Source organism: Phycodurus eques, chromosome 5 (assembly GCF_024500275.1).
Source record: "Phycodurus eques isolate BA_2022a chromosome 5, UOR_Pequ_1.1, whole genome shotgun sequence".
Lineage (NCBI taxonomy): Eukaryota > Metazoa > Chordata > Actinopteri > Syngnathiformes > Syngnathidae > Phycodurus > Phycodurus eques.
This window is the reverse complement of record NC_084529.1, coordinates 29,188,503-29,212,255: the sequence shown is the minus strand read 5'-3', so window position 1 is coordinate 29,212,255 and position 23,753 is coordinate 29,188,503. Positions and strand designations below refer to the sequence as shown.

General features: G+C 44.3%; 2 protein-coding genes across 2 annotated transcripts; one reads left to right on the top strand and one right to left on the bottom strand.

Annotated features, from left to right (window-relative positions):
* Window positions 1-207: 207 nt before the first annotated feature.
* Window positions 208-12,804, bottom strand: apba2a (amyloid beta (A4) precursor protein-binding, family A, member 2a). Its single transcript, XM_061676482.1, has 13 exons — window positions 12,670-12,804; window positions 11,683-11,697; window positions 9,575-10,705; window positions 8,927-9,028; window positions 6,465-6,504; window positions 6,225-6,370; window positions 5,970-6,056; window positions 5,699-5,884; window positions 3,299-3,478; window positions 2,059-2,271; window positions 1,373-1,492; window positions 1,135-1,275; window positions 208-847 (listed from the first exon to the last, which is right to left on the bottom strand). The coding sequence occupies exons 1-13, from the start codon at window positions 12,802-12,804 to the stop codon at window positions 776-778; spliced, it is 2,568 nt and encodes an 855-aa protein (XP_061532466.1). The 3' UTR covers window positions 208-775.
* Window positions 12,805-15,153: 2,349 nt separating this feature from the next.
* Window positions 15,154-22,909, top strand: fan1 (FANCD2 and FANCI associated nuclease 1). The gene is made up of 13 exons (XM_061676112.1): window positions 15,154-16,492; window positions 16,563-16,703; window positions 18,244-18,445; window positions 18,524-18,757; window positions 18,829-18,960; window positions 19,908-20,016; window positions 20,113-20,232; window positions 20,325-20,489; window positions 20,574-20,730; window positions 20,865-20,968; window positions 21,046-21,240; window positions 21,362-21,490; window positions 21,579-22,909. The coding sequence occupies exons 1-13, from the start codon at window positions 15,418-15,420 to the stop codon at window positions 21,714-21,716; spliced, it is 2,901 nt and encodes a 966-aa protein (XP_061532096.1). The 5' UTR covers window positions 15,154-15,417; the 3' UTR covers window positions 21,717-22,909.
* Window positions 22,910-23,753: the final 844 nt, after the last annotated feature.

Sequence of the window (23,753 nt, the reverse complement as noted above, 5' to 3'; positions counted from 1 at the left end):
CAAAAGTTTTGTCAAATTGTGAGTTTGACAACTTCTGAGCTCCAACTTCATATAATAAGGAAAAGAGAGGTAGAATTAATGTGTGTGTAAATGTGTTTTAGGACAATCTAATCTACTTGTGGGTTTCATTTTATAATATATATATATATATGTATATATTAGCACCTTAATAAAAAGAACGCAAACAACAAGCATTAAGCAGTGAGATTGTATTATTTGTGTTACACTGTTACATTCATTCCGTAATGTACATTCTTGTACGCATTTGTAAAGGTTGTCTCTTAAAACTGCCTTTCAAAATGAATGGGTGTCTTTGGCCTTCAGCGTCTCCATAATACCCATTGTTTAGTGGCTTTATACAGTGTAATACAGTGCATGTGTAATACTTACTGTAATAGATTATCGTGAATTCTTGGTCAGAAACTTGTCATTATACCATGCATATACTGTACGAGTAATATGGCCTTCCCGATCCAGTCCTTGAGTAACCCATAGTATTTACATTAGAATTACGACACAATATAAAAATGACTAACTAAAATATAAATGCACTTCTTTTCATAGGAAAAATAAAAGTGACCATAAAGCTACTTCTCTTCCACACTCACACACAACACTAGATCATTCACATTGTAAGGCCATTATGAGAATGTAATTCAAGATTAAACCTGAAATGAGAACCAGACCCTCTTTACAGCAGTGCAAGGAGAGCCCGTAAATGATATTAAAATGATAGAAAAATAAAACTTTGCTCATCACTATCAATGCTGGGTCTTCATATGTAGGATGGTGTCTCCTGGCCTGTGAGCAGTCTGAACATCACAGCGGGCATCGTCTTCATGTTGATCTGGCAAAGAAATTATGAAATTATTGAAGCCCCCCATAAAATAGGCCTAGCGGCGCCACTGGTGTGGATATAAGAAAGGTGTAAGATCAAGTAGCATCAATGTTTTGAGTTCGTAGTGATGTTTGATTAACAGTTGACAGTTGAGCAGGGTATTGTTTCTGCCCATTCAGCAGACACGCCCATAGCATTTGAGAGCAGAGAGAATGACTTATTATGAATTATTATTATTATACTTATTATTGTACTTTGGCTCATGCAGCTCGGTTGCGCAGATGACGATCTCTTACCTCGCCCACCGACACGGACAGGGTCTGCACGATTTTTTCGTGTGGCATAGCAACCACGCTTTGACCGTTTATCTCAATGATTCGGTGTCCAACACGAACGCCGCCTCTCTCGGCGATCCCGCCTCGCATCAGGCTGCAGATCTAAAGATGAGAAAAAGATACAACTCAATAAAAGCTCAAATAATATAGTCGCTCACCCCACCATTTAAGGTTTTTTTTCTTTTTTTGGGAGACTCACGATGCCATTTTGTACACTGAATCCAAGTTGGAACTTCAGATCAGGACGCTTGATGAGGACAGTGGTGACAGGAGGGCAGCTCACGATGCTCAGCTTTACTTTGAGCTGATTCTTCAATCCCTGGAGGAGACCATACATAAGAGAACACAAGTGAAAGGAATGTGGAGTCAGAAGTATTAGGCATTGCGTAGACCCTGTCAAGTGTTTTGACGTTTGACTCTGGCAATGCACATATTAGATTGCTTATGATTCAGGATAAGTCAACACCTACATGGGTAATGCCTTGGGTAAACAATTCGATTTCAAATTTGCCAGTGAGATGGCTCACAATCATGTCAGCATTTTTACATCCACTGATTTGGTTGATCAGAGCAAACCAAGATCAACGAGCAAAACACATCAGTGCCATCTGCCCATGCTCAGCATCTCTGGTGAGTAATGATGTATGTCCTGTCATATCAGACGAATCCATTTGTCCATTTTCCCAATCGCCTATCCTGTTTGTGGTCCAGTTAGAGGCAAGCGCGCAAATGATTTAGGGCGAAATCTGGACTGCACCTTGAAGTGGTTGCCAGTCAATCTCAGACGGGCATCACTGGAGTATTAGGTGGGAATTAAAACAGCTGCATGGACATCCTGAGTAGAACAATAAATGGCAAATAGCAAGTGTCACGAAGGAAATGTACCTTGATGATCCCCTGGCAGGTGGCTAGAGGCAGCCCTACCAGGCTAGTGTCGTTGATGGACATAATCTGATCACCAACACTGAGTTTGCCAGAGCGTGCTGCCGGGCCGCTGTTCAACATTCCGGCGAGGATGACCGTGGGCAGAATGGAGCCCCAGCCGGACTCGACAATCACCACACCGAGGATTTCCCCTTTCTGCTTCTCCACGCACAGCTACAACACACAAGATGTTGTGACATTTTGCCTCCAGCTAATTCCGGCATGATGTCAAACTCGTTTTCGACATCACACAGGGCCACATCATATGGTTTCCCTGAGAAGGAGGCTTTTATTATTGTGAAGCCATTTTAATGTGTAATCACTAGGGCTAGAACAGTACACCAAAACACACAGTTCAGTGTGCAGCTTGGTTGTACGATCACAGTTTTGGTCTGGCCTCACCACTGTTTTATAAACTTTGCCCTTCATCCTAGCAGAGACTTTTCTGTCACATAACACACCTGACCCCTTCCTCCACCCGTTCCAACCTGCTTGGACCCGTTTCTTCACTTCCTATTAATGCCCACTTGAGAACAATAGGGGTTGATGAGTAAAATGAGTTTGACACCCCTGTTTTAGAACATATTTAGTGACATTTAAAATGAAATACAAACTGTGAGCAGTAAATTCTTCAATAAATGGAAGATTCTCAAATAAACACATTTATGAATACAACAATAAAAACTAAATATTTAATAATATATAATAGATTAAATAGCGCCTTTAGTCTTCTTTTTACTAAATGAACGATAAAGCGCAAACAACTTGATCAGTCTGAATTATTACGCTATAAACAGACCTTGTTTATTGCATTTTTCATGTGGCACTGATATTCATGTTCAGCTGACATACGTATGAGTTTGACGTACAGCCAAAAACATATTGTTGGTCATTAAGGCTGCAAGGTTGGGCTGCACTGTCTTTGTTTGTGTAGTAGTTATTTATGCCTCTGTACCATACTGAATGTCCCATCCCGAAAAATCGGAATCAGAACACACGTACCTTAAACCTAATAATCAGCTAGTCATATTACATAATTGCTTGTTCATTCAATTATCATTTTTGAAAAGACGTCAAGGAAAAATGGTGGCAAACTTTCATGGGCCACATGAAATGACATGGCGGGCTGGATCTAGCCTGCATGCCTTGAGTTTGACACCAGCCTCAGATACACAAGTACTGTATCTCCTTTGGCACGCACCTCTTTACAGTTGTCAGAATTTGAGAAATGGATGAGGTCGTCGTGGTACATTTCCTGGGAATTGATTATGTCACTGTATTGTTTCTGACTTAAGTCTGTCGGATTGATGCCATTGGCTCGCAGGAATTCTCTGTAGGCCACACTGAACGCCTGACCAATGGACTGTGCGATGAGCTGCGCCTGTGGGAGGGTGGGATACAGCTCAGCAAAAAACAACATCACAGTTTACAACAACAATACCTTGGAATACAAGCTCATACCTCATTCCGTAACCACACTCATAACACTTGTATCTCAAATCATCTTTCCACATCGAAATGAATGGAAATGCCATCAAACCGTTTCAGTCTCCCCCCCCCCCCCCCCAAAAAAAAATAACAAAAATGTTTGTAATGTGTTTTTAATCAGAAAAAAACAACACTATGATATTGTCTTTTATTTTAAGAAATACAGAAATTACTAGACTTTGCACCGATCGGTATCTGCCGATAATTAGCATTTTATGCTGATTGGCTGATCGAATTTAATGTCATAATTCGCCGATCCGTTCAATGATCCGCATAAGATATTTACTCCGCGTCGCCATCATGTAGGGTATAATTGAATCCAAAAGCTAGTTTACTTTTATCCTTGCCGCGTGTCTTTTGACGTAGTACTGTAAATATCTGAACACCAATAAAGTTTTTTTTTTTTTTTTAAACGTCAGCGGTGTGGGACAGACAACACGTCTGAGACAGACAACAGAAAATGCGTGGATCAGACTAAAAGACAAATTTGGTCTTTCACGATTCCACTATGTCAGACTACTGCAAAAATATCTTGCATTCCGATACCACCGCATGGCGTTTTTTTTACGATCACTGGGCTTTATCTTGTCAACTCAAATGCGACCGGATACACTCGTTACCACGGCCATCGTCTAAAGCCTAGTAATTACATAATGAAATAGAATAGCAAATGTAAGCACCGGCACGGTGACGGACTGGTTAACACATCTGCCTCACAGTTCTGGGGAACGGGGTTCAAATCCCGGCCCCGTCTGTGTGGAGTTGTAGGTTGATTGGCGACTCTAAATTGCCCGGAGGCGGGAATGTGAGTGAGAATGGTTGTTTGTTTGTATATGCCCTGTGATTGGCTGGTGACCGATCCAGGGTGTACCCCGCCTCCCACCTTAAGATAGCGGGGATAGGATCCAGCAGCCCACGACCCTAGTGAGGATAAGCGGTAAAGAAAATGGATGGATGGATGGATAAAATGTAAACTGCTCCTTCTGGTGTGTGTGGCTTGGCCACCTGGGGGCAGCATTTATATTCATTCATTCATTTCCCATACTGCTTATCGCCACTAGGGTCTCGGGGGTGCTGGAGCCTATCCCAGCTGACTCTGGGTGAGAGCCTGCGCAGGGTACACCCTGAACTGGTCACATATAAACAAACAACCATTCATACCTCCGGGGAATTTAGAGTTTTCAATTAACCTTGCATGCATGTTTTTGGGATGTGGGAGGAAACCGGAGAACCCGGAGAAAACCCATGCAGGCACGGGGAGAACATGCAAACTCCACGCAGGCCAGGCCGGATTTGAACCCGGGTCTTCAGAACTGTGAGGCAGATGTGCCTCCCAGTCTTCCGCCGTGCCGCAGCATCTACAGACATAGGGATTATCATGGATAACTCCTCAGTGCAGCATGAATAGTGTATTAGTCGTTCTTTGCAGAGGGTAAAGACTATATGCTTGCAAGTATTGTTATATTAGCTGTCGACATGTGTTGCTACACAATTTGTGTTCAAATATCCCTTGCTCAAAGGGTTATAACACCACGACACCTATGCTATTAATTATCCTATCTATGGCGTTTCCCATCCCTCACTCCATTACCCATTAATCAAGCAGACTTTAAGGCGAAACTGCGGTTGTTTTAGCTACACAACGTGTAATTCTTTTTGTTTTGTGTTTAGTTTGAAATAAACTGCTTGCCGTCTTTTTTGAAGAGTTAACTGTCTGCCAAACTGCTGCTTTTTGTGACGTGAACGGAGTTCGCCATTCACTGCCACCATACAGCTCTCGTAAGCTCCAATTTCTGCTTGCAAATCAAAGCAATAAAATGGCCGAACGACAGATTGTATCCAAAAATCGGGTCACTGTTATCTCAAGGCACCACTTTTTGTATATATATATAATTAGGGAGAGTGTCGTTGGGGATCTCTGTCCAAGTTCATCCCAAAGGTGTTTGATGGGATTGAAATCAGAATCAGCTCTCAAATTCTTCCCCATCATACCTATTCAAAGCATGTCTTTATGAACCTGGCTTTCTGTCCTTATCTGCTATCAGATATCTGAATGTAACCCAATGCCCGCTTAATGATTTGATTTCGAGGTGTAACACTCATGAATACTTACATCCTCGGACTCAAAGACATAGCAGATCATCCCGTATTGACTAATCCCATCGCCGCTCGACTCCACAGATTCAGAGAAATCCTCGGATGACGTCTGAGACAAGCGCCTGCGTGCCATCAGAACCACAATGCTGCCAATGTCAGCGATATAAGAGATGGTACGCAAGGCGCTGTCCATCATTGTGTCCTGCGGGGAGTAAAAGAATAAATGTTTTTTCTGCGTAACAATTCAAGCAAAAATGGAAGTTGATCCAGCACACACTCCTACTCACTTGTGTGTCAGCATTGAGCACCTTGACCGTTTTAGTGGAGATAAAAAGGTCAACTTCGGTCATCATTTGGGAGTCTTCATCTTGGCTCTTTCACATGAACAAGTCAGTTACTTAAAAGAATGTGACGCAACAGCGTCATCACGTGGTAAATATTGAAAACTCCATCAGAGCTTAATGTGGTGACTTGATAAATGGTCTCAAATAGATAAGTAAAGTAAGTTAAAGCAGAGATGCATCACTGAAGAGGTCCTCTACCTTGATACGACTGACGGCTTCATGGGCCTGCGACATGCGGACAGTCTTGGATGGATTCTTGTCAGAGAGCACTTGAGTGCAGCCAAGGTAGTTAGCAGCAAAGATGATCCCATCAATAAGATCTTCTGGCTCACAGGGACCTGGAACTTTGTGAAACAGCCAAAAAACAAACAAAAAAGGCTTCCAGTATAAGACTTGTATGAACATACACTGATTTTAATATGACTATGGAAAACTCACCGTCTTCAAAACTGGGGAAGGAAGCAGCTTCTTGTGTTTTCTTTAGAAAGAAAATGTTAGTTTTAGTCAATTATCACAAATTATTCATGCAAACAGTATTGAGATTATCTTTACTGAACATCTCAATAGTCAAGGTTTCAAATCTTTAAAAAAACCAAACCGACCCACAGCTCGTGACCATAGGTGAGGGTAGGAACGCAGATCAACTGGTAAATTGATAGCTTCGGCTTTCGGCTTAGCTCCTTCTTCACCACAACGGACGGATACATAGTCTGCATCACTGCAGACGCCGCGCCGGTCCGCCTGTCGATCTCCCGTTCCATTTTTCCCCTTACTCGTGAACAAGACCCCAAGATACTTGAACTCCTACCCTTGGGGCAAGATCTCATCCCATACCTGGAGAGGACACTCCACCCTTTTCCCACTAAGGACCACGGTCTCAGATTTGGAGGTGCTGATGTACATCCCAGCCGCTTCACACTTGGCTGCGAACCACTCCAGTGAGAGTTGGAGATCACGGCTTAATGAAGCCAACAGAACCACATCGTCTGCAAAATGCAGAGATGCAATACTGAGGTCACCAAACCGGACCCCTTCTACGCCTCGGCTGCGCCCAGAAATTCTGTCCATAAAAGTTCTGAACAGAATCGGTGACAAAGGGCAGCCTTGGCGGAGTCCAACCCTCATCGGAAACGAGTCCGACTTACTGCCAGCAATGCGGACCAAAGTCTGCCACTGGTTGTACAGGGACCGAACAGCCCGTATAAGAGAGTCCGGTACTCCATACTCCTAAAGCACCCCCCACAGGACTCCCCGAGGGACACGGTCAAACGCCTTCTTCAAATCCATAAAACACATGTAGACTGGTTGGGCAAACTCCCATGCACCTTCGAGGACCCGGCCAAGGGTGTAGCGCTGGTCCACTGTTCCACGGCCAGGACAAAAACCACACTGCTCCTCCTGAATCTGAGATTCGACATCCCGATAGACCCTCCTCTCCAGCACCCCTGAATAGACCTTACCAGGGAGGCTGAGGAGTATGATCACCTTGTAGTTGGAACACACCCTCTTCTTAAAAAGGGGGACCACCATTCCAGTCTGCCAAGCCAGAGGCACTGTCCCCGATGTTGCAGAGGCGTGTAAACCGGCCCCGCAACATCCAGAACCTTTAGGGACTCCGGGCAGATCTTATCCACCCTAGGGCCTTGCTACAGAGGAGCTTTTCAACCACCTCGGTGACCTCAACCCCAGAGATAGGAGAGCCTGCCTCAGAGACCTCAGACTCTGCTTCCTCATAGGGAGGCGTGTCAGTGGAATAGAGGAGGTCTTCGAAGTATTCTCCCCGCCGACTCACAAAGTCGAGGTCAGCAGTGCCCCATCCTCACTATACACAGTGTTGGTGCACTGCTTCCCCCTCCTGAGATGGTGGACCAGAATTTCCTCGAACCTGTCTGCAAGTCGTTCTCCATGGCCTCACCGAACTCCTCCTATTTTTGCCTCAGCGACCACCAAAGCTGCATTCTGCTTGGCCAGCCGGTACCTATGAGATGCCTCAGGAGTCCCACCGGTCAAAAAGGCCTGATAGTACTCCTTCTTCAGCTTGACGGCATCCCTCACCGCTGGTGTCCACCAATGGGATTGGGGAGACAGGCACCGACCACTTTTCGGCCACAGCTCTATTCGGTCGCCTCAGCAATGGAGGCGTGGAACACGGTCCACACTGATTTTATGTCCCCCACCTCCTCCGGGAAGTTCTGCCGGAGGTAGGATTTGAAACTCCTTCTGACAGGGGATTCTGCCAGACGTTCCCAGCAGACCCTCACAATACGTTTGGGCCTGCCAGGTCAGACCGGCATCTTCCCCATCATCGGAGCCAACTCACCACCGGGTGGTGATCAGTTGACACCTCCTCCCCTCTCTTCACCCGTGTGTCCAAGACATGCAGCCGCAGGTCCGATGACACGACCACAAAGTCGATCATCAAATTGCCACCTACGGTGTACTGGTGCCACGTGCACTTGTGGACACCCTTATGTTTGAATATGGTGTTTTTGTGGACAAATCGTGACAAACACAAGTCCAATAACTGAACACCACTCGGGTTCTGATCGGGGGGGTCCGTTCCTCCCAATCACACCCTTCCAGGTCTCACTGCTATTGCCCAAGTGAGCATTGAAGTCCCCCAGCAGAACGATGGAGTCCTCAATTGGCCAAAGACGTTTTACAGTACTGTACTGTATAAAAAAAGCACACAAATGCAAACAGTTTATTGCAAATGTATGTCATACTTTTTCCAAGTAGCAAATGTATCCGTCAATCAAACTGATTCTACAGATTGCCATTTTTATTTGACAACCTGGTATTTTTACAAGGGTGTGTTCACTTTTTATATCCACTACGTGGTTCTAAAAACATCCAAGTCACCAGTGAGGCATTACAGATAGAAAAAAAAGCGTTTTAACCTTGGGGGAGCTGCTCTCGTCATCTGGGTCGAGATCTGGACTACGTGGTCTCCTTGGCTGATCGGGAACCTTCTCCTGGATCACGCTTGGCTTCTCCTCCTGCTATTAACAATGAAAAAAAAGGTTGAAATGGTTTTGTTACTTCCACCAAGGAAGAGAGCAGCCATTTGCTTTCTCCACCGCTTGTCCTCGCTATGGTCGCGGTTAAGCCTATTGCAGCTGACTTTGGGTGAGAGGCAGAGTACACCCTGGTGTCAATCACGGGGCACATGAAGAGAAACAACCATTCGCACTGACATTCACACCTACGGACAATTCAGTTAGCTTAACATGCATGTTTTTTGGGGGGGAAACCAAAAGAAAGGAAAGATTTGTTTCGACAGAGTCGGAATCCTGACTGTGAGGCAGATGTGGTAACCGCTCTACACTGTGCTGCTTGAAAAGATAATATTACATGGAAAACTACTTTTTTAGGGAATTTATGTAAGCAATGCAACATGTTTGATGGTCTATTCCAGTTTTCTGTTGTTTTCTGCCATGGGAAATGACAAACAATTTGTGCTGTTGAAAGGCATGCAATTAAACCTGACCCGGTTCTCGCCAAAGCGCAACGGTTGTAAATTGCTTCGGGAAATTCATCTTACAAACCTGCTGGAGTTTCTGTGGCTGTCTCTGGCTCTCCTCAGGGGGCATTTTCCCTTGCTCGGGTACATGACAGAGAGTTGGAGAAGGCCTCGCCTCACTCTCCTGGTTATTACTACAGGCACTGGGTCTGGGAACAGAAGGGGCCTCTCTTCGAGGTTGGGCCCTCTGGCTGTTTGTCGGTGCTGGGCCGTGGGAATGACGAGGGGATGGGTGTCGCTTGCTGGATTTAACTTTGGTCCGCACGGGAGCCTTTCTGTTTTCTTTCGTTGACGTCTTCACTCGATGATCATTTTTGTTGGTTGTGCAACCTTTAACCCCAGAGGTAATATGTTCAATATCCTGTCCAGCTGCCTTCCTCTCTCGTCCTTTCCCCTGTCTCTCCTCCTTCGAACTCACGTGAGATGACTCGCAATTCCTGTTTGCTCCTGGCATGCTATAGTTTCTTGTAATTCTGCAGTCATCTTCTCTATCCCTCTCATCACGCCCCCTTCTCATCCTTTCACTGTCCTGATGAAGGCCAGCCTGTCTTTGATCACTGTCTTCTGTCTCCTCTAAATCTTCTATAAATCTGGCCCCATCCAGCACCTCTTCTATTTCATCCCCATCACAAAAGAAGAACCTGTTCTCCAGGCCGCTTCCCGCTTCTTCCCCCTCCGCGGCCTCCCTTGCAACAGGTGTGCAACGCGACCTAAAGGGACGGCCTGCCTTGTGGGGTTTAGCGTCCGATTGCGATCCATTGCGTCTTTCTGTACTTTGGCGAGCTGTGGCTGTGAACTGGTCACCGACACCGCTGCTCTCGTTTCCGTTCTTACCACCTGCGTTCTTCACGTAATCCCCATCCTCAGAGCAGTACTGTTTGTAGTACCTCATGTCCACGACGCCCTCCCTGTTTAAATGTAGCACCTCATCGCAATCCTGTTCCACATCAGATCCCACATTGTCGTATTCGGAGCACGTGTCCTCCATGTCTTCACCTCTTGTTTCACAACTTATATGGAAGCGTTTGGCAGGAGTCAGCTGATCGTTGATATCATCCTTCAAGGTAAAGGATGATTTTACATACAGCTGCCCCCTCACCCAATTTCTGTGATCTGCTTGGTTTCTGCTTAGTTCCCCCAGGAAATTGTGTCTTGTCTATTTCCATGAAGACATTACTGGCTCAAGAAGCCAAGTGTTCTCAACCCTGTGAACATTGAAAAAAACAACAACATAACAACATTCAATTATTTGATTTCAATTTTATGTAGACAGAACGCCGATTTCTGTCAAATACTGTATTTTTGACAGATGTGTCTAAATCTGCGTTTGCCAAAGTAATCCATCCTGCCTACAGGTGTGGCATCTCAAGAAGCTAATTATACAGCACGATTAATGCACAGATGTGCCTTAGGCTGCCCACTATAAAAGGCCGCAGCATTGTATTTATCCATACTACAATCTCCTAACATTACTTTACAAAAAAAACAAAAAAACATACAGGAGTAATCAGATCCAATACAAAATCTGCATTAAGCTTAATTCACAAAGATAAAAATGCTCACGTTTGAGTCATACTGCATTAATTATGCAAAAATAATAGACTTTATTATTTTGGTTATAGTTTGCAGTGGCGCAGTTCTACACGCAAGATTACAGAGCGGTGTCATTTCTAAGTTCCTTATTTAGCTATATGACAAGGATGAATTATTTGAAGCGTTAGCTTGAGAACCGGCCCTTAGTATGATAATGTGCAGTTCTACATGTTTACAGTGCTAAATGGATTATGCTGATAGTTACATGTTCTTAACAACTAACAACGGAGGATTATTTCATTAAGACAAATCTGAAATTCAAACGAATGAATTTTCTACAAATTCAATGTGTAAGTATTGAAAGTAAGCTATTTCATCCCTCCAAAATTCGTAGCAATCCATCATCGGCATCACCATCGTCACCAATGCATCATTCAAAACAATCCACAGGAACAAACTAAAGCAGTAACGATGCCAAAAATGCTGTATTCTGTTGTGCCCAAAAATGGAGGTCGCTATCGATGTTGACTGTTAGTCTTTTAGGCTTTGTTGTGTCAGCACTAATCGTGTCACGGTGTCCTGAAGAACAGGAGAACTCACCAAACGTGGGGTGATCTGCAAGATCAGTCACACATACAGCGGTCACAGGTAAAAAGACCCAGCAGCAAATTTTTCTAATGCATACGAACAAGCTGTATGAGCGATGCACCAATGACGGCTGCTTATCACATTTTGTTCTTTCTGAATCTCTGAACATCGAATTGTTGATTGGGGATAAAATTGTGTTCATGGTCCACTAATAGCTCCTTTAAGCACACAAAACAATGCGCTTATTGGACCAAACAAAAGGGAGCTAAATAACATAAAATCCATCCTCCCGTGTTCTGTACCGCTTATCTTCATCGGGGTCATCGGTGAGCTAGAGCCTATCCCAGCTGATTTGGGCGAAAGGTCGGGTCGGCCCTGGACTGGTCGCCAGCAAGTCACTGGGCGGGCACATAGACAAACATTCTCACCCACATTCACACCTATGGCCCATTTTGTCATGCGTGTTTTTGGAATGTGGGAGGATTACCCGGTAAAATCTTATACCAGCACAGGGAGAATATGCAAACTCCACATAGGAAGGTCTTAGCCGAGATTCGAACGCCCAACCTCTTCACTGCGAGGCAGATATGCATGCTAACCAAAATAACAATCCAATTTATGAATATAAATTCACTACATTTAAACTTCAAATCCACTGTCCCTTTTCCTCAGACTATTAGAAGGGTATTTGCAACGTGTAATTAGGCACTCGGCCTACAATGACTTTATCACACGATTTGACTCCATTCAACTAAAACAACAGCAACGCCGCACAGCGTGACGCGTCATAACGACGCTGGTCTTCAGATCAGCACCCGATTAAGATGAGGAAATTGATGACCCCTAAATAATTTGCCACCATGTTATTCAGATCAAGCGGGATGATAGAATCCTGTCACTCGCGCGGACACCTCTCATGTCACTCGATCTCTCCATGGTGCTGAACTGCAAATTAAAAAGAAGAAAGGGGAAAAACACAACAACGTGTGAGCGGTTCGCCCTGCCCTTGACGCGTTCCGAGAGCAATTCCAGAACCGCTTTTATGGCGAACTTTCTTTTGCCGCAGCTGCGGGGGTCGCTTGCGGTGGTCGCTCCGCCGGTGAACGCCGCATAGACGACAGACACATTTTGCATACTGGAGAGAGATAACGTCGGTGCGAATGGGTGAGGCCTGGTAAACACTCATCAGGGTTTAACACCTCGATCGAGCCCATTCCTCTCATGCAAAACTGCACATCGACCTTGATTTGGAAGACTGCGCCATACTGCCATCCCACTGATGTGCTTACCAGATGAGCACGTCCAGCTTTGTTTCTTCTCCAATCAACGTCGGCCTACACCCAAATATTATTGTAAACATCGGTCAGTGCGCCTACCGTCAGTCATCGGTACGGTCTCTTGGCCTCTCCTTTTGAAGCCAGTGCGTGTTGCTCAGGTCAGCTTGCTCTCCCGGATGGTGCTTTTTTTGTTGTTGAATACAAGTCGCACACGCACGGCAGCCCAGGAACGTGTGTACAGAAGAGACGGTCGGTGTCACGTGACCACAGCTCCGCTCCCCAACGCTGTCATTATGCAGAATCGATGATGACAAAGCACATTCACGCCCTGAACGTAATTGAACGGTTACATGAGTTAACAGTTCAATAATCGCACACACACACACACACACACACACACACACACAAAAACAACACGCACACACACACACGCACACGCAAAGTGCTTATGTCTATTGCGAATGTAAACTTCCGCCAGTAAAAAAAAACAAAAACAAAACGTAAAAGTAAAACAAACACAACAAATACTCGTCGAGTCACCTAAGTTTACCATAGTTTTTTAGCGTGTACAAGTGGAGATAAATTCGTAAAGCTCAGCATTATTGGCATAACCTGTGTAATATCTTCAGAAATAAATGGAGAATATTTTTTTTTTACTGCCTGAAAAGCTCAGAGACAGAATTGTGGCAACGTGCAGATCTGGCCAAGGTTACAAAAAGAAAAAAAAAAAAGTGCTGCACTTAAGGTTCCTCAGAGCACAGTGGCCTCCATAATCCTTGAACGGAAGACGTTTGGGACGACCAGAACCCTTCCTAGAGCCGGCCGTCCGGCCAAACTGACCAATCGGGGGAGAAGAGCCTTGGTGAGAGAGGGAAAGAAGAACCCAAAGATCAGTGTGGCTGAGCTCCAGAGATGCAGTCGGGAGATGGGAGAAAGTTCTGAAAAGTCAACCATCACTGCAGCCCTCCATCAGTCGGGGCTTTATGACCGAGTGGCCCAACGGAAGCCTCTCCTTAGTGCAAGACACATGAAAGCCCGCATGGAGTTTGCTAAAAAAAAAACAAACAAAAAAACACCCGAAGGACTCCAAGATGGTGAAAAATAAGATTCTCTGGTCTGATGAGACCAAGATAGAATTTGTTGGCATTAATTCTAAGCGGTATGTGTGGAGATCACCTGCCCAATACAGTACCGACGGTGAAGCATGGTGGTGGCAGCATCATGCTGAGGGTGTGTTTTTCAGCTGCAGGGACAGGGAGACTGGTTGCAATCGAAGAAAAGATGAATGCGGCCAAGTACAGGGATATCCTGGATGAAAACCTTCTCCACAGTGCTCAGAACATCAGACTGGGCCGAAGGTTCACCTTAGAAAAAGAAAATGACCCTAAGGACACAGCTAAAATAACGAAGGATGGCCTTCAGAACAAGTCCGTGACTGTTTTTGAATGGCCCAGCCAGAGCCCTGACTTAAACCCAATTGAGGATCTCTGGAAAGACCTGAAAAGTGAAAATTGGGCGGATTTGACGTGATACATGACTAGCTGCTCGAAGCACTTCATCAGGACGGAAGCGAGCGCTACCGGACGGTAGTCATCGAGGCAAGAGGGAGACGACTTCTTCAGGACCGGGTTTGTGGTGGTTTTGAAGCGCGTAGGGACAACAGCCTGACTCAAGGATGTGTTGAAGATTTCCGTGAAGACATCTGTGAGTTGAGCTGCACAGTCCCTCAGAACATGACCAGGTTTGTTATCTGGGCCCGGCCGGGGCTTTATGTGCGTTGATCCCTAATGAGATCCCTACGATCTCCTAATAATAAGATACTTGGTAATAATTAAGAGATACTAAGGGATTATTACGAGGTTCTATCTCATAATAATGGTACAAAGCTTGGGGTATTTGTAGTTGTTGAGCTCCATGAGAATCTAAAAGTGAGCTTCCATGACAAAGTGTGATAAAACAACTGTGATTGTCCTGTTTTCTGCCAGTAAACGAAATGGGCTTTAAAAATGGGAAACGTTGTATTTATTTATTTCATGTAGCTTTTCCTAGGGTATTTTATTTATTTATTTGACTTGCTGGCTTTCATATAAAACAGCTGAAATATTTCGATTCATATTGTGTAAGGGAGAAGGGTAAGCATATCTATGCGTTTGGGGTCGATTGCTACGGTCTGAAATAGTTTCATTGCTCTGTTTGTATAGTCTGACAAGCGGGTTTGTTATGTAGCACTGGTGCTACAATGAGAGTACCTGTTTTGGCTCCTAAACCTAGCTTTTGTATGTTATTGTTTTTATTTGCAGACATTGTCTTCATGTTCTCTGCGCGTGTTTACTAATTTCAGATCCTTTTTTTTTCGAGCAAAATTACCATCGACGCTAGCTTGAAATTGGGCGAGTTAGCAGTAGGTTCGTCCATTGAAGTTGTCGGGAGATTGACTTGAAGCATTATTTTACACTTTTTGTCGTTGAGCATGGCCGACAAAGGAGACAAACGCAAACCCAGGTGGAGTTTGTCCTCCAAGAACAAGAAGAAAGCAAGCGCTCTCGCTGTCAACACAACTCCCATCACGTCGTTCTTCAGCAACCCGCAGCCCCCCAAACTGTCCTGCCCTCTTTGTGGTCAGATGGTTCTCAGATTTGGCATCAACGAGCACATTGATTTGCACTGCAAGAACTTTGAGAGAGCAGACAGTGATGCCTCGTCAGCAAGTCAGACTGCCGTGTCACCCAGCAGGAATTCCCCCAGGTCCTCCCAGCGAGATCCAGAGCAGGAGGACGAAACCAAGACAAGTCCTTATTTCAAGACGAGAACCTCTCCGAATGTGTCTCGGGAAATAAGCAGCAAGATTGTAGTCAGAACGCTCAACCTCGGAAGTCTCTCCACTAAGTTATCTAGAACATGCCAAGAGACAGATGACAGCACACACTCAAATGTTGAAGATGCATGTTCGGAGTTTCAAGATTCTTTGGATGATGTTAGCAACTCACAGAAAGAAAATATTGGCAGCCAGGCTTCAGGAAGCAACGGACACTCAATAAGAGCAATCGAGTTGACAACAACCGATGTCGGGACGAGTATAACAGCAGCAAGTTTGGAAAAAGACCCCAAATCAGAGATGTGGTCAAAAGCGTTCCTCTCCTCTTCCTCCAAACACGTTAAGCGAAAGAAGGAGACGCCTGACACTGGTAAGGTGTCTAGTTTAATAAAGAAACCTAAAAACGAGGGAACCAGCTCGACGGAAACATTTTCTGGTCAAAAGGCAGAAGATGGTGGAAAACCGAAGACCGAAGTGCCCTCTCCCGCTGGTTGTGAGCCCCTTTCAAGCTCGGACAAGTCCTCTCAGACTAGCAGTGATTTACAGGCGGTGCGTGTGGCTGAGAAAAGCATCAGGGACCAGACAGGCGACACATCACCCCCACAAAGACTGCCCTATTACTTACGCAATTTCCAGACTGTCCTACAGGCCGTGCTGGAGAACGAGGATGACAGAGCCCTGTTCAACCAGGATGACATGATGCTGGTGCACACCTTTGAGAAGCTATCAGGCATGTGGGAATATAACTGATCCTTTGCAACACCTTGTTTCTAACATTTATTTGTCCGTGTCTTTTAAAGTCATGGGACAGAAGTTGTATGTGAGACTGTTTCAGCGGAAACTGAAGTGGCTTCAAGCGGATAAACTGGATTATGAAGAAATATGCAGTGATTTGGGGCCTGTTACTCAGGAGCTGGCGCAAGGTGGTCTTCTGGAGACGGGTAACTGATATTACTGGTCATGATATGATTAAGATTATCTTTCGTATCTGCTCCTGAAATGCACTAGGAATTTTCAGATAGACACTATGTTTTGAGAACGTATACATCCATGAATCAAATGATTAATCAGTCAGGAATCTAGCTTGTTTCCCTTGAATTCTAACACTTAATTTTACAAAGACATTTTGTACAATTATATGCTTCAACTTTGTGGGAACACTAGGGCTCCAATGATTATTCGAATAACTTCAATAATTAGATTACAGAAAAAGTCAAAAGCAAAATCTCAGCCTGGAAGTATCACAGGAAATCGTTTTTCATGCAGACTCAAGAAGTAGTAAGTGAGAGCCAGGAGGGGAAAGAGTACGGAATAGTCACATAAAAAAAAGATTAAGAGCAATCTATCTAACATTGTCAAAGTAGAACTGACTTAAACAACTGCAGATAAACGGTAAAGTAAAAAATCATTCGCTAATTTAATATATCTTACCTCTGGCACACCTTCAATTGCTTTTTTGGGAGCAAATAGTAAAAAAAAAAAAAAAAACACGTAACAAGAACATTCATATAGTAGCTGCACAGCCACAACTACAACTGACGCCCAAGCAGCCAACACGCAGACTGACTAGCGGTAAGCCAGTTAACAGCCAACCACAAACCTGAGCCAACAACAGCCAATACAACACTCTCATTTGCTTACTCCTATGTCACTCAACAAGCCAGGCCAGGCTCTGTGTTTGTAAGCCACACACATTCAAGGCCACAGATACTACAGCAGGGGTGGGCAAACATTTTTTGTTGATCACCTTTTTTTTGCCAGTGCATCAAAGTCTGGTTTTAGTTTTGTTGTGGCAATTCTCAGAACAAATCTCAGGTGTTCATCACTCAGCTGGGATCTGTAGGATGTTTTGTTGGTTCTCATCACACGAAAAGTCTGTTCACACACACGTAGAGCCAAAAGCCACCAGCATCCTCTGTGCCATCTTCTGGATTTTTTGAAATTTGTCTGCGCTTAATGAGGCACAAAACTCATCCAGTTTGAGAGTTGAACTTCTCTTTAAAGAGAGTATCACATTGGAGATCAATCGGTTCCATCTGCAGCTCCCATGGCACTGTTTCAGGGTCTTGTGTGACTGAATCTTGGATGGCAGTTTGTCAGATAAATGTGTTTTGCTGAGCCGGCAAGCTTGATTTTAACCGCTGAGCCGTAGCCATCAGTTCCTGCGTTGATTGGCTGTTAGCATAACCAGCATGCTCGGTAGAAAAGTGATAGCTGATGTTATATTCCTCTAAAACCGCAACGGTTTCTTAAGAAATTAGACATACAGCCTTTCACCGGACTTCAGTGACAAAGTATTTAGTAGTCCGTTCTATGTTAAACACTCGGCACTCACTGTCGACTTTTCTTTTCTTTGGCCCGCTCATGGTTAAAGAGAGGTTCAGAGCAGTGGCAGAGTAAAAACAGAACAGCCAAAGTCAAGTCAATGTATCACTGTACCTACTGCGCGACCTTGCCATTGAAATGTTTCTTTTCTTTAAGAGAATGACCTATGCGATGTAGAAGAGGTTCTAGAGCTCTTGCCGGCTCCTGAGCTCAAAGCACTGGCAAAGACTTTTCATCTGGGCAATTGCGGAACTCAAAAACAGCAGCTAGTAGATGGGCTTCTCCGGCTGAGCAAGCAGAAGTCACTCTTCTCGCTGAGCCAGTCTCAAAACAACATCAGGGCTGTCATCTTGAAAAGGTCAGATAACCCAATGCAGTCTGCCGTTCATAATTGTATTGAAATAACGGTATGATCACTTTGTTTCTCCCCTTAAAGAGCAAAGCAGCTTGCAGGTTCCTGTGTGCGTCTGCACCGCGGTCCTCGGGCTGTCTTCTCTCGCATCCTTCTGCTCTTCTCCCTGACTGACACTATGGATGAGGAGGAGATAGCAGCAGGTGGACAAAGCCAGCTTTATACCATCCTGCTAGTCAACTCAGGGCGTCTGGCCTTCCCAAATTATGTTGTGCAGCGCACGGCAAAGGTGTTCAGGGACAGAGACGACCTCATCAGGTGAACCTATTGTGTGTTTTCAGGTAGTTTGAGTGTTATTATTTCTCATTTCTCTGTGGGAATCCTTTCAGATATGAAGCATCCATGCGAGCCTTGCAGGAGGTGATCTTGGCTATGCAGGCAGGTCACTGGGAAGAGGCTATGGACCTTTATACTACAGCCAAGAATGAGTGGCAGGACCTGAAGATGAGTTATGATCTCAGGTTAGAACAGCATTTTTAAAATCATCTACAAAGAAACTGTTGAATGGGGGGTGCGGGGGGGATATTGTTGTTGGTGTTGGCTAATTTGATCAACTTGTTTGAATGCCATGTGCTCACTAGCCACTTTACACCAGAGATCACCAACCTTTTCCAAAAAAAACCAAAACAACAACCTTAGAGCTACTTCCTGATTACTGATTAATGCAAACGTTACACACTGCGGCGGAAACTCATTTTGGCCGCTTGTATCCGGGAGCTTGTTCTTTCGGTCACGACCCACAGCTCGTGACCATAGGTGAGGGTAGGAATGTAGATCGACCGGAAAATTGAGAGCTTCGCCTTTCGGCTGCACTGCGTATGCTGCGGCGATCTGCCTGTCGATCTCCCGTTCCATTCTTCCCTCACTTGTGAACAAGACCCCAAGATAGTTGAACTCCTCTATTTGGGGCAGGATCTCATCCCTGACCCGGAGAGGGCACTCCACCCTTGTCCAGTACACAAGTATATACAGTAAATGAAAAAGTCATTTACATCGCTCCATCTTGTAATCGGATCGGTGATCGGTTATTGTTTTGTTTTTTTAAACTCGCTGATCGGCCCCAAAAATCCTGATCGTGTAAAGCCCAGTTAAAACAACAACTTTGTTCACTTACAGAAAGTTATTCATTTAACAAGATGGTTATTTTTGTGGTTGTAATTTGCAATGGTGTAAAACTGTACTGCTATATTTGATATTTTACCCTTCTCATAGCTTAATTAGTTACCAAAATATGGCAAACACTTGTCAGTATAAGAACAGTACAATAGTAGTGTTTTTGATAGTGCTCTTGTATCGGTTTTAATCAAGTTTGCGCAAGCGTACTCAGTTAAGTGTCTAGTGTTTGTAGTGGTGTTTGACACAGACCTATTGTCGATCTATTTATTTACCATATTGCTGTGTTTGCTAGTCACCAAAAGGAGCTCCCAGTATTCCTGCGCAGCTTCACCACAGGATGGGCGTACACTCGTATATTATCAAGAGGCGTGGAGATCTTACAGAGGCTGCGTCGATATGAGGTTTGCTCATCTAGTATTTTTTTTTTAACTTATCTGTAATCTGATGTGGAGGGCAAATGTTTTTTTAGTTTTGTTTTGTTTTGTATATCACCCTAGGAGGCTGTCGATGAGTTGCGGTCCTTGCTGCTGCAGGATGTTTACTGCCCTGACAGTAGAGGGCGCTGGTGGGACAGACTGGCACTGAATCTTCAACAGCACCTCAAAAAACCTGAACAAGTTAGTGCCTGTACTCCTTGCTTCATTTTTTAAAAAAAACTTGTTCATTGTCACAGTGCTCTGTCTGAGTTGTCACCTCTGATGCCCCGCAGGCCATCTGGGCTATCAGAGATGGGTTGTCTGACCCCCTAGTGCGAACAGGACATAAGCTATCCCTCTACCAGAGAGCCTTTAGGATGAGAGAGGCTGCCAGCTTCAAGAAATACCATCTGCAGCTCAGAGATCTGCCCACTGTCGATGTCCAGGATGTCAGACATGTCGGTGTTATGTCAATATATAGCTGAATGTAAATTGTAGGACTTGCCGTTAACACGTTTGGAACTTTGGACCTTTGTCTGCAGGTGACCATCCGAGGACAGCTTTTTCCCCATGAAGGGGGGATGGGGAAATCACATTTTTTAGTACCGTCAAATGGGGATGATTGTACTGATGGAACTGTAATATGCTCTGTGGAAGACCTGTCTTTATTTCATTACCGCCAGCAAGGCTTTGACCAAGGTAAGCACTACACAGGATTTGGCCTCGGAACGTAGACACTGAGGTAACATTTACCATCTTTAGACCCTTAGAAACGATATTAATAAGTTAAAGCAAGGCCTTTATAAAGTTCTGTCTTGGTTTGAATCTAACAGGAATCCATGGAGAGGGCTCAACATTCTCAACACTATTTGCCCTTCTGTTGTGGGACATAATTTTTATGGACGGTATACCAGATGTTTTCCGAAATCTGTACCAGGTATAATATGCCCTACAAACTATACCTTTTGGAGAATACCTGGGCATCTCTACATGTCTTCTACCTTTCTGTCACAGGCATGTCCACTGGACTTTTACACTGACTGTTTCTATGAGAACCGAAGAGAGGCAGTGGATTCCCGTGTACAGTTACTTAGTGAAGCTTCTGTAGAAACCTTGCACGCTATGTTGGAGGATGTCTGGACTTCCCAAGAGGGTAAAGTTTGTTCATGTGCCAGCTGGGAGCGATTCTCTTCGCTTAGGCAAGCCCAGGTACTTTTATTTTCAAATGTCCTGAAGTCATGCATTGCAAATAATCTCTACTTTTGCTATAACAAAAGACTATTGTGTGTTATGTCGTTATAATTGAATCCAAGGTGATGTTTATTTGCAGTCTATTGTGTCATGCATGGGTGGAGCCTTCTTAGCAGGAGTAATAGCACGGATGGCGAAAGACTTCAGGCACTGTCGTGGAGGTTTGCCTGACCTCGTTGTGTGGAACACATTCAATTATACCTACAAGGTGAGACCGCCACACCCTGTTCCTTTAAACACAGTAAACACACTGTGATTCCTGATTGCATTCAGTCTGGTAACGTTTACCATTTTAGCTGGTGGAGGTGAAGGGGCCGAATGACCGTCTGTCCCAGAAGCAACAGATCTGGTTGGATGAGCTGCAAAAACTGGGTGCTGATGTGGAGGTGTGTCATGTGGTGGCCACTGGAGCCAAAGGATCTTGTGTGGAATAAAAGGGGGGGGAGGAGAAGGAGACCAAAGTGATAAAAATGGCTTTTTCAATTCTGTTGGTCTAGACTGTGCTGTTTATCTCAGCTGCAGGGAATGAATTGCAGAGTGAAAGTGGAGTATAATACGCTACATCGTGCCATTGTTTATCGAGGAAACTATCACAAAACAGCTTTCGGCTCAAAATAATCACATCTCACACAAAGCTGATAGTGTTTTTCTTTTCTCTGACATTGTGGCCTAGATATTTCATCTTAAAACAAAAGACACCAATGACTTGACGATGACTTTATTACATACATTTTTATACATTTTCATACTTCTCTCAATAAAAAATATATTAATACAATGAGGTCTGTCAGAGAAGTTCCAGGACTGCCACAAAAGATATATTTCCAATCCAAACTGCAAGTTTTCCTCTTCGAAGTCATCCCCCTGGAGTGATACGTGCTTTCTCTGCCACGCCTTCATGCCCTCTTGGAAGAATTATTCAGGATCCTCCGCAGTTCTGTCGTCAGGGCAATCTTGTCATGCAGAGCTTCAAAAGGTGTCCCCCTTGAGCTTTTGAAAGAGGAAAACATCACACGGAGCCAGGTTGTGGGAGTACGGCGATTGCTCCAGCACAGCGATGTTTTTTTTCTCAGCAAGGAACTGTCGTGTCGAACTGTTGTGAACAGGCACATAGTCCTGCCATAATTGTCCTCTTCTCACTTACTGATGGAAGCAAACGCTGCAGGATTTATGTAGATGTGCTGGTTGATCGTCTGGCCCATGTCTGTTATACTGCCCCAAGGTGGCCAAAGTGCACACACCAGAATGACTAGCATACTGTACATTGACTTGAATGATAACGAGTGACAAAAACGGTTTAATTCTATGCATGTAATTCCTGTGTGTTTTAATAAAGTATGATATCATAAAGTGCTAATTTTCTCATTAAAAATACTAATTTTTTTTCCCTTTGGGAAGTTGGAAAGGATTACTGGCAGTTCCAATCATTTCAATGGGGAAAGGTGATTTGAGACACGAGTGTTTTGAGTTATGAGCATGGTCAAGGAATGAATTAAAGTCGTATATCAAGGCACCACTGTACACAGACAGAAGTCCCAACTCAGCAGTAATGTTGGTCGTTCTTCACAGAGAATAAAGAATACATGACAATACTGTTATATTGGCTGTCTGCATTATTTGTGTTGAAATATACATTGCTTAAAGGAATTATAACAGCGCCACATAGTGGCAAATTGTTAGCCCGTACTGATGGGATTTTGCATTATATGTTAGCATTAAACGAGCGGACTAAAGGCGTCCATCCACACATTCCTGAGTCCCAGACGTTTTTCTGCCGAGAGGCCTGAAATCAGGTCATTCGAATTGATCAAGATTATTGTCTATGTCACAAGCAAAGATCTCCACCTACCTCTTTGCTCCTCAGCCAGCGCTGTTAACATAAACACGTGTTCTCTCGCAAGTGGGTCTTCTACATGGACGCAACCAATCAGAGAAAAGGGGGCGGTCTTAGCCAAATATGGACAAAGTGGATACAAAACTGGGTCAAACAGAAGTGGGTGTCACGTGGGCCTTTTCTGGACACTTGTATGACAAGACCAAGGTGTTTTTTGAAATGAAACTGACACTTTTATGCTAAGTCCATGTTAGAGAGTCACTCGATGGAGGCGCGAATATATTGAACATTGTCTGTCTACATGTGTTGCTGCACCGTATGTGTTCAGTCTGCACAACATCGATGTTGTTTAGCATTAGCATCAAGCTAGCAGGCCGAAAGGTTTAAGCTATGAGGTATGCAACCTGTAATTCTCTGTTTTATGTTTATTTGTATAGTAAAGTCCAACTGTGAATGACAATAAACACTTGAAGCCTATTTCCTGAAGAATATTTAATAATTTTTTTATCTGCCAAATTACTGCTTGTTGTGAAGTTGAGTCGCTGCCACCATTCAGCCCCCGTATCTCAAGTTCATAAATCAGGTCACTGTAGCAATATTTTACAATATGCTGTAGTGATATTTTCAATTGAGTACT

Excerpts from the sequence above, each read along its gene's own strand:
- apba2a (XM_061676482.1), bottom strand. The coding sequence starts at position 12,804 with ATGCAAAATGTGTCTGTCGTCTATGCGGCGTTCACCGGCGGAGCGACC. Across the intron at positions 6,057-6,224 it reads AAGCCGTCAGTCGTATCAAG|AGCCAAGATGAAGACTCCCA; the intron begins GTAGAGGACCTC and ends TTCATGTGAAAG. Across the intron at positions 848-1,134 it reads TGTCCGTGTCGGTGGGCGAG|ATCAACATGAAGACGATGCC; the intron begins GTAAGAGATCGT and ends TTTCTTTGCCAG.
- fan1 (XM_061676112.1), top strand. The coding sequence starts at position 15,418 with ATGGCCGACAAAGGAGACAAACGCAAACCCAGGTGGAGTTTGTCCTCC. Across the intron at positions 20,490-20,573 it reads ATGTCCAGGATGTCAGACAT|GTGACCATCCGAGGACAGCT; the intron begins GTCGGTGTTATG and ends CTTTGTCTGCAG. Across the intron at positions 21,241-21,361 it reads CTTCGCTTAGGCAAGCCCAG|TCTATTGTGTCATGCATGGG; the intron begins GTACTTTTATTT and ends GTTTATTTGCAG.